Genomic DNA, 11314 nt, shown 5'->3' on the forward strand with positions numbered 1-11314 from the left:
GTGCTCACCGTGAGGCTAGACAACCACGGCCACCAAACGTATGCCCTCTGCTGAAAGGAAGAGGTGGTCCTTACAGCTAAACCCCTCCCCTTTTGATGGCTCATGGATGAAGCAACGGGGGGACAAGGATTGGAAGTGACATTTTCTGGGCCCTGCTTTCATCAGCAGTGGATGTTACTGTTCACAGACTAGCTCTTCGAACACTATTTCTGTCACTTGACTCTGTCTACGGACCACGTAGAGATGAAGCGATCTATGCAATTGGCTTGTTTCAAACCCAACCTCCAGCCTTACTATTGGTTCTGGTTCCTAACCCATGGGCTTCCTGGAATCACGCCAGCACGGACACACTTGTGGGCTAGCCTCCCGGCCCGGTGTGGGGTGTCGTGGTTCAGTCATGTAAAACCATCCAGCGCTGTCAGACCACAAACAGACAAGCGAGAGATACTGTCTCACTGACAGCTCTGCTGGCAACACTCAGAGAGAGAGAGAGAGAAAGAGAAGAGAGAGCGAGAGGAGGGGGAATGTCAGTCAGAGCCAATGGATGCTCTACAGGAGTGACTTCATTATAAAGATGGTGCTTCAGGACAGGCTGCTGAGTTGTCCATGTTAACTATTACTGAAGGAGATGTTAAATGGATGCACCGTAACAGTTGTCTTATGTTTTGTTTATGATGAGTGGGCCGGGTTATTGGGTATTACCAGTGTAAGACAACAACAAAAAAGCATGTTTGAATATGACATTTTTACGTGTCGCTCTTATTGACCTGACGACTCGATCTCATTCGCGCAGCTCAAGAATAACATTTTCCCACGCCGGAATCCCCGCATCAAGCTTTTGATTGAATATGACCCCTCAGTCAGTCTGTGAGCAGAGTCCCCTCTCTTGATAATGTCGTCATCGTCAGTGATTAATGTTCATTCCCACATTGTTTGTACTCTGTCTCGGAAAGTCCTCGATGGTGTCACCCATGTGAAAACATGTGGCTGGTAAGCCCCACATCCATCTCTATACTCTCAAACAGCTGGAAGACATTTTTTATTTTTTGTCTTCAGTTGAGAATGCTCCAAAACATAGAAACCAAAGACAAACTACAAACGATGCTTCCCTATCACATGAGATGGATGCTGGCAGGATGCATCCCTCATTAGAAAGTTGAGGGTATAAAAAAAAGGGCCAAGAATGTCATGCTAATAACAACTGGTGGCCAAGATCATTGGAAATATGCTTGAAATGGGACCAGGCCCAATTATGATAATAGCTAGCACATATTTAAGTTGGTTTGTTAGTGGTTATGTCGAGCTCTGAAGATCAGATGGCCCTTAAAGGGGAAGTTCACCCAATTTACAAAACGGTGGCCATGTAAATAAAGCCTAAGCATGGATTCTATAGGCTGCTTTCAGGGGAAGAAAAACAATATTTAATTGTGCGTGAACTATCCCTTTATTAACGATCAACAGTTATCAATCTCACCATTATTGTACATCCAGAGGTAGTTTAGTTCAATTCCTGCCCATTTAACCACCAAATATGTCAGAGGTGTTTTCCATGAGATGAGTCCACGTCCCATAGTTGTGTCCATCCACCGATATGCCTCAACCCCGAATGAGTGGAAAAGATAAACCACTAAATCAAATCAGTCAACGATGGGGCTTCCATTTACAAGCGGTGGACCGGGATGTGAACTTACCCTTTAAGTAGGACAATCGAATGTGTTTTACGGTTAGAGTGATGCCTCCAGAGTATTAAGTAAAACATTTCTGTGGAAGCCACTATGTTATCTGGCGGCTTAGATAACGGCTAAAAGGGACATATTGAGTGGGGTGAATGTGTGTGGCAATCCAGGCTTTTTTAGTTTCCTCAGAGCGACGAGAAGTGTTCTTGGCACCCTCTCACAATGTGCTTTTACATCAACCGGGGGTTGGGCACCCCACTCTGTCCATCTCACCGTAGGTCCGCTCCCAAGCTCTTAATATCTCTAATCAGGTAATGGAGCGATAACATTTATTTAGTCTGCAGTAAGCACTTTTCTCTTTTCCCGTCTCCTGCACACACACCGACACAATCTCTCACACACACACACACACACACACACACACACACACACACACACACACACACACACACACACACACACACACACACACACACACACACACACACACACACACACACACACACACACACACACACACACACACTTACACTCTCTCTCACACAGGCGCACATACACCCCTCCCCCGACACACACACACACTGTACCCCCCCTTCCCACACACACACACCAGCAGCCAATAGCCATTGCCCCTGGAGACCACATTAATGATTCTCGTTGAGGGCTCCAGTTAAGGTGTTTCTTGCCAAGCAATTACTCCCACCTCTGTCCACATGCCAAGTGTTGTACACACACACACCTCGCGAGATGACAACAAACCTGAAGTTAAAGTGCCGTTTTCAAAAAACAGCACCGTGGGGGGGGGCTAAGCTTAAGCACTTCTTAGCACCACTCTCAGTGCTGACACTCTTTGATGTTTCATGATGATCACATCACAATGCAGTGGGTGGAAGCCAGGAGGGAACTGTGTTTGATTATATCTTCATCTGTTTAGAGCTCAGTGCATAATCTATTTGTAGGGTGAGGATGATGATGATGATGACGATGGTGAAATTGTTTGCTGATACTTCACTTGGGCTCTGGAACCTCTTTGTGAGCAATGTGAAAAGTGTGATTTGAAATAGTTAAATGAATGTGAATATGGTCTGTGGTAATAAAGTGGTATTTTTCTACGTTGTGGTACGTGTCTGTATGCCATTGGACTTGAGCAGCCCCAACACATATTATAGCCTATATTATTGCACGAAACCAACATGTACTGTAGGGATACTTGGCATTGTACATACGTTGTACAATTGTTCTGTTTTATCTTCTTCTCTCATAGATAAGAGGCCAGAGTTTGGAGACAGCAGACTTTTTAATGGCAGGAACCAGTTAGATGGAGGTAAGTGTTTCCACCGACTACAATGTATTTTAAGTGTCCATTACGGCAAAATGTTTTTCCAAATGTGAAAAAACGCCTAGTTTCTAATAAGCCTCTCTCTTTTTCTCTCCTCTCCCCCTTTGCTCCCTCTCCCCTCCTCTCTCTCCTCTCCCCTGTCTCTTCTCTCTCTCTCACTCGCTCCCTCTCCCCTCTCTCTCCTCTCCCCTGTCTCTTCTCTCTCTCTCACTCCTCCATCTCTCTCTCTTTCTCCTCTCGTCCAGGCTGGGCGTTCCCCAAGGAGTTGCGTACGGCGGCCCCGTCCTCCGAGCAGCCAGAGACGCGCGTCTCCTCCTCGGCAGAGAAGGACAACTCGTGGCTGTACACGCTGGACCCCATCCTGGTCACCATCATCGTTATGAGCTCCCTGGGCGTGCTGCTGGGCGCTGTGTGCGCCGGCCTGCTGCTCTACTGCACGTGCTCCTACAGTGGCCTGTCTTCGCGTAGTTCTACCACGCTGGAGAACTACAACTTTGAGCTGTACGACGGCCTCAAGCACAAGGTGAAGCTCAACCAGCAGCGCTGCTGCACCGAGGCATGAGGCGAAAGAGTAGAGAGAGGAGAGGGGTAGAGGAAAGGAGAAAGGCGGCCATTTTGAGGAGATTATCTCCTCTTTTGTTTTCTCTGCGTAGCTTGGACTGTGAATTTCCTTTCTGAGCTGAAGGACTACACCTGCCAGATGGAAGGGCATTTTGGGGAAAAGCCACTTTTTAGACTGATCTTGAGACCCCTCCCCCCTACTTCAATCAAAGTGGTGCAGTCCAGTGTGGGGTTTTCTGGACCGAAGCCATTGAGGGAAGGATTGGGTATTTCCCAGAGTGGTCCCTATAGCGGATTGTTCCATTGACAGGGGAGTTCAAATATCAACACATATCAATGGGCAAATACCTACTATCCCCCCCCCAAAAAAATGTTTTGTTTCAGAACTCCATATAAATACATCATAGTTTTCTTGGTCTAGTTTATAAACTGGAAAGATATTAGGCTAAACTCCTTGACACTGAAAACGCCTTAGACAGGTGCTTAGATAGTGTTTGTCTATCACCTAGACACAGTGGCTTAGACATGTGGACACAGTGGCCTAGAACCTAGTGAAGTGAATTCTTTCTGAAGCGTTTTTCTTTCTTATTTCTGACAGACCTGTGGTATTTTTAAACTAATCGCCATCTTTGGTGTGTGTCTTTTTGTTATTTGTTCAAGCCTTCTCTGTTTTATTGCTTGTTTTATCTCGTTGCCAGCCTGTAAATGCTGATAAATAAAGGAGGGAGGAGGAGGAGGAGGGGGAGTTCTAATCACGTTCTCTTCTAAACGTGTTCTGTTGAAGATCGAAAGCAAGGGGGTTTATTGTCAGATTTAGTTTCAGGCGGTTGTTGCCGGTGGGTTGCTTCGAAAAGATGGTTGACGGTCGTGTTTACAGTAAACTGTGACTAGGTGAAGTAAAAACGTCAAGGTTGAAGATGGTTTTGGTCAGCGCAGCGTATGGATTGCTGGGAAATCCAGGCAGAGACTGAATAGCCGTCGACAAATGAGAACTGATGAAGAGAGAAGAAAAAAAGTAATCAATGGATCACTAAATCCTAAAATCAACCTCTCCGGGCACAATGTACTCTGAACGAATCGACAATAAAATGCAAAGTGGGATACAAAAACAAAATATATATATATATATTCTAGACCATTGCTTGACAGTGGACACACATCTGAGCTTGAAGTCAGCGATTGGTAGAGGAAGCACCAGTTCCCTCAGAGTGGACCGATGTGGTCTTGGTGTCATGATTCGTGCTCTCCTCGTCTGATGTTTGTTGCTCTTTTTTCCCCACACTTTGACTCCATTTTGCATTGTCACGGCCAGGCTTGGCGTTTTAACAGGAAACGGGTTCACGGGGGAGAGGTAAAACCAGGAGGATTTAAACACACATCTGCTCCCTCTGGACTATCTAGCCTTGCGAAGGAGGAGAGGGAAAGCGAGCAGTAAATATTTCCACTGTACCTCAGACTTCTCACTTTCACACACACACTGATCACACACACGCATACACACCGTGCACCATGCTAGCACACACACACACACACACCGAAGAAATAGTATCCTGGTCATTCTGATGCGATGCTGGGCATGTATAGGTCTGTGTGCGTCTGGAGGCACTGGAGTGGACCCAGGCTAATGGGGTGGGGGGGGGGGTTGCTGGGCAATGAGGTGGAGCCTATCCCCTTCTCCCTTCTGCCCTCCACCCCACCAAACCCACATTCCCTCTCATATCCCAGAGGCTCCCATCACTGGACCCCATTGACTCTCTTCCAGGTGCCTTGGATCTTCTGTGGCCCAGCTTGCCTTTGTAGCCCGGATCAGATTACAGATACAGGACCGCAGCCCAGTCTGTCTGGGCAAGGAGGGGCCGAAACACACCTCCCTGGGCAAGAGAGGGGCTAAACCTCACAAAGGACCACTCGGACTCTGGTCAGACCTAATTGTTGCTTGGAGGCTTTGTACAGAAATGCTCTTTTTATGATTGTTATTATTAATATTGTTATTCTGATTATTTAATAAAGGATTTATACCATACAGTGGGGTTTGGTGGTCATCGCTGGATGTGCTCATTTGTCTTGCTTTGTGTGAGTTTCAGATGGGTTGTTAGTTGGAGGATACTGAGGTAACCTCTGCTTATACACGCACACACAGTACATTGTGTTGTTTATAGCCATGTACACACTTAAACACTCAGGACAAACACCCTCACAGGCACATTTCTATTCACACACTGTACACCGTTTTGTATTCACAAACACTCTGTATAGGTCACACGCGCACAGGCTTTCAAACATGAACACAGACATGCATACACACAGTGTCAGCCAGCCATAGTTTTCCTCTCATCTCTCCATGGCCTCCCGTTAGCCCAGACCTCTAGTCGCCCTTGTTTAGGAGCTCCAACATTAAAGCTTTTGAAGTGCCCGGCGTCACACACACACACACGCACATATGATTACTCTGCTTCCTCCATTTACATGGCTCCCCATCTCCTACACATGGTTTTGTTTGGCCATGTCAGCTCTCATACCTAAACACTAACACAACCGGAAAGTATGGCCTGTAACATATCCGTGACTGCAAGGATTTCTCTGGTTGGTATTGATAAGAGGGAGGACATGGCTACAGTCTTAACATGAACATACTGTGAATTGAATCTAAAGGGAAAGCTTAATGAAATGACATAGTTGAGCGAATTATCACTTGAGGTGGGAAATGTGGCTCCCAACCAACCAAAAAAAGGTCATCGTCTCAACTTTTCATGTCCCTCACAATGGATTGACAACACTCGCTGTTCGATACTTCCTGGGGAACCGTGGCTCAGCTTTGAGTGGGCTCTTTACTGAGGTAGTAACACCCACTGCTCTACAACCAGTGATTCAGAGCTTTGACACGTTGTTACCCAGTCAAAGTGGGTGCGGCTGTTAGCACGCTCTGCGGTGCAACATAACAGCCCAATTATGGTCCCTAAACACAACACCCGAACCAACAGAGGAGCGCACTACCATCTGTTAGTAAGTGTGATTGATCCCAGCAGAAACGAGCTAGCACACCAGACACAAACCATGACCGAACCGTCAACAGGAAATTACCAAAGAAGCCTGAATGTCGTTGTTCTGTCCGGGGGGGGATCCCTCTGTTCTTACAACTAAAATTATTTCAAAAATCGAAAATGTTTTTCCAAATTATGTTTTTTCCCTTTTCTCTATCGGTTGGAAATGAAATATGCCACGGGAGCTTTGTCCTTTCCTGACATCAGAGAGACGTCTCGTCTTCTAACGTTGCACCCGGCCAGACCAGCCTTCAAAGCATCTGTAAACTGATAGGGCCAGATTAAGAGAGGCCCCGTTCGAGGGTCGCAGCAGGAAATGTATCCAACACGACTGCTAATTCATCTCTACTGTTATGCAATGGAGATGAAGGCAGGGCCAGTAGTGGACGCACAGCTCCCAGCTCCCAGCTCATTACTCATTCTGTAATCACTGTGTCTGTGTGAGGGCTAGCTCCAACCATTTATTTGTGTCTTGATTATATGTACAGAGTGTTGTGTGGTGAGACTGTGCGTTGCTGTATATTTTGTTGGTTGTTGGTACATTTGTTGAATGTAGGCTAGTTGGTTTGAGTGGATTTTCTCTGTGGCTGAACCGACAGATGAGCGAGAGACCTATTGACACTCTTAGGAGCGAGAGACCTATTGACACTCTTAGGAGCGAGAGACCTATTGACACTCTTAGCAAGTTGGATCAGAACGAGACGGAGTGACAGTCCATTCCTACCTTCAGTGATGAACAGGTGCGGACCCCAGAGAAGCGCCGAGATACTGACCCAGTGTCCCTTTCAGCAGCATCCAGACCACTCACATCACTCCCTCCCACCCCCACACACACTCCTTCTCTCTTCCACTGAGCTTTCCCCCTGTCCCACAAGGCACGCTGGGAAGTTGGCCCAGTCACATCCCTGCCTGTCCTGTCCTGTGTGCCAATGGTTCAAAGCTTATATGTGGGTCAGAGGAGGGGTGTACAGGGGATCTGGGCTGCTGCTGCTATAGAAATGGAATTAGCTTCTAGAATAGACTATCCCATTCAAGTAAATGTCTTGTGATAGGTGGACCGGCAGCCACATTGATTGTACCCATAGGACTATTTCCATGGACTAACCATGGACTAACCTAATTACTTCCCTTCTAGTAATTCTATTTCTAGGACCGCTACCGCCCAAACACATCCACAGCCACCTACCTAAACATTTACAGAAAGACAGGCTGTCAATAAATGGAGGACATATTAGAAGAAGAAGAACATACAATATCTCTGTTTGTGAGCTCAAACTAGGCCAGACTCAATGTGGGTCTGTGTCCCAAATGTAACCCTATTCCCTGCATAGTGCACAACTTTGTACTAGTGTAAGTACACCGCTATATAGGGAATAGGGTGCCATTTGGGACACAGCCCTGATTCTCGCTCACCCTGTCATGGAAGGTCATCAGTATACATATATTCCCTGTGAGCTGATTGAATGATGCTCTTTTAAAACTGAAGACAGCACTCCAAGAGGAAACCCTCAGTTATCAATGTATTGCTCTATTTGTGACCATTCAGATGGTGATTTCTCAAGTTATTTCTCAAGTTATTAGTCTACATTTGAAGTCAAATGTCTGATTTTCTGACCTGGAGATCAGATGTCATGAGTTTCCAGTTGTCTTGAAAGCACCATTACATCCTAGTGCAGCAGGAGAGAGTGGTGTTTGTCACGTTTGCACATTCAGAGATTGATTTATAGTCAATCAATGTAATCTAAAATAATTCATAGAGTTTAAACAAAAAACATTCTGTTTGTCATAGATGGACATGATTAATATGAGGTGAAAGGTGAGGAACCGAAGTTTGGAGATCCTAACGAGTTCAGCAAGTCAAGCTAGAGCTCTATGTGACGTTCACAGCAGTGGGGGAAGACATTTTGTTGAAGAGAGACCTTTAGAAAATATGCAATTTTTTTCATATAGTTTTGTTGAATAGGAAATAAAATATATTAAAATATGATATATTTTACATGATGTGTCGTATTTGTACTGTGTACTTGAGCTTGTGTCCTCAAAGGTGACCACACTTCAGCAATGTATGACTGTTTTTAACAGAAAGGTCAGATTTGAACTTTCTTGAAGTATGCAGCGTTACTAGAAATTGTTTATGTCCCTCTCATGATAAATAATTACTTTTTGGAATTACATAGATTTGACATAGCCTTTTGTTACTGCTTTCACTGTCTGTGACAAAAAATCTGTCACGTCCTGACCTGAGATATCTCTGTTTTCTTTATATTTTGGTTAGGTCAGGGTGTGACTAGGGTGGGTACGCTAGTTTTTGTATTGTCTAGGGTTTCTTGGATTGTCTAGGGTTTTTGTAGGTCTAGGTGATTTGTATGTCTATGGTGGCCTGATATGGTTCCCAATCAGAGGCAGCTGTTTATCGTTGTCTCTGATTGGGGATCATATTTAGGCAGCCATTTCCCCTTTGTGTTTCGTGGGATCATGTCTATGTGTAGTTGACTGTCAGCACTCGTTTGTATAGCTTCACGTTTTGTTATTTTGTTAGTTTGTTCAGTGTTTCATTCTTTGAATAAGCGTGACAAAATCAGTCCTCAGTTGCCTGCACAAAGTCACCAGCGTAATATGCTCCTCTTCTCCTCAATGCAACATGACAACTGCCACCACAGACGATGCTTCACTCTGGCCCCATACAGACTCATGATTAGGGCTGTTACCGTGACCATATTACCGCCACACCGGCGGTCACGAGTCAGGACAGCAGTCAAATTCCACGTGACCATTTAGTCACGGTAATTAGGCTTCTCCAAGCTCTGATGCTGCTGGTCATTAGTATCCTGCCAAACTTACTAACTGACTGTTACTCAGCGCACTAATGTCCCTCTAGTCACTCTGACATGAATGTAATTGAAAATCGAATAGCCCATGAACTCATGTCGCGCAACATTTATATTGGCTCTGCAATTGCGGGGGGAAAACAGAGTGATGGCCGCTAATAAAAAGAAGAGAATCCCATCAGCTTTCTATAGGCTAGGCCAAATATATTTATTTCTCAACTTTCCTAATATTAAGCACATTGATTCTCTTCACAACAGGAGTATAGCCTACCTGGCTGGCATGAAAATGAACCATGGGAAACGCATCCTCCATTTGCTATTTAAGTGCAAAGATTACAGGTATTTTGTCCCACTGCCCCTGTTTCGAGACAGGTGCATGATAATGGTCCGTTCGAAATCAAAACAAATTTCACACATATATTATTTAGTACATGTAAAGACGAGATCACGAATAGTGAGATGGTTGACAATATTAGCCTGTCACTTGTGAATGATATATTATCACGTGTGAATGAATCCCAGTTTCTTGCCAAGTAAGGCAAGAAACGGCGCATGCTTTTTTTTGGCGAATTATTTCAAATCATAGTCAAACACCTCATGTAGCCAGCCCAAAGGCCTACATGTTTTGATAAGGTTTGTATCACAACTAAAGTTGCCAAGTAACTTGTTAAACTGAAGCACATTAATTTGCCTTACAACAGGTGTAGAGCCTAACTGACATACATACGCAGCGTGTAAGTTTGGGGAAGATAATTTTCACCATAAAAATGCACCTTTATAATAAAAGCATCACATGCACAGTTGCATTTGTGGTCACTTTTGAGAATGGTGGTTTCCTACTAATGGAACATTCACGTTGATAGCCTACTACTGTGTGTGCATTGGTGTGCTTATAATGTAAAGAAATAGCCTAATAGTTTATCAACATTTTAATCTAAATGTTTTCATCTGTTGGGTCAGGCTCATTGTGTAACACATGCGTGTTGAGGCTAATGGTTGTATTAATTTGGGATCTATTGCCTCCCACAACTGTCCCAGACTTTGTTTGGAATATTTCATTCTCGCACAGAATAAAATAGGTCCTCTTTTGAACTATGGGGGATAGTAGATTGACATAGGCTAGTGATTCTGCTGTTTGTTAGGCCTACTCATCTTGTTGGCTGACGAAAAATATATGTGGACAGTTCTTCCAATATCTTCAATATGCGCCTTTGAATTGGATAAGGACACGCGCAGATGCATCTACGATGTGTCTGTCTTCACTTATAGCCTATGAGAAAGACCCGATCATGTGATGAGAGCCATGTAAGTGAGAGGTGCTTCGGCATGCAGCCAGGAGAAGGAAATTATATTTATTATATTTAGCCCAAGGGCACAACGACCACTGGCCGCTTGTCGAACAACTAAAGTTACATTAATAACTCTAAATGTTGTGAACCACTCAACACAGAATAGCCCCATGTGTGCACTCCTTCAAATCGTTTTGAGGAAATATGCTTTCTATTTTATTCTGCTATATTCTTTATACTATAAAATAATATAAAATAATGCCATGGAATGTGTGCCACGGAATATGTGTTATTTCATAGTTTTGATGTCTTCACTATTATTCTACAATGTAGAAAATAGTCCAAATAAAGAAAAACCCTTGAATGAGTAGGTGTGTCCAAACTTTTGGCTAGTACTATACATACTGTAGTTTATATGGAACTATTTGATTTGATATTCAAATACAGGTCTCAGAAAAACAAATCATATTTGATAGTATTTTGAAGACCTCTCAAAGAAGGTATTTGAATATATGCCAAATGATTTGAAGGCTGCCAAATGTTTGAAGAACCAAAAACCTCAACAGTTCGTTGAATTAGT

At 44.2% G+C, this 11314-nt stretch overlaps 1 protein-coding gene across 1 annotated transcript in view; it reads left to right on the forward strand.

Moving 5' to 3' along the window:
• Positions 1-3973, forward strand: part of LOC124007830 (neuropilin-2-like) — a 67725-nt gene extending 63752 nt beyond the window's left edge. The window contains exons 16-17 of the mRNA XM_046318612.1: positions 2941-3000; positions 3261-3973. Coding sequence (XP_046174568.1) covers positions 2941-3000; positions 3261-3577 — 377 coding nt within the window. The 3' untranslated portion in view covers positions 3578-3973. The remainder of the gene's footprint in view (positions 1-2940; positions 3001-3260) is intronic.
• Positions 3974-11314: the final 7341 nt, after the last annotated feature.

This window comes from Oncorhynchus gorbuscha, linkage group LG21, assembly GCF_021184085.1.
Source record: "Oncorhynchus gorbuscha isolate QuinsamMale2020 ecotype Even-year linkage group LG21, OgorEven_v1.0, whole genome shotgun sequence".
NCBI classification, from domain to species: Eukaryota; Metazoa; Chordata; class Actinopteri; order Salmoniformes; family Salmonidae; genus Oncorhynchus; species Oncorhynchus gorbuscha.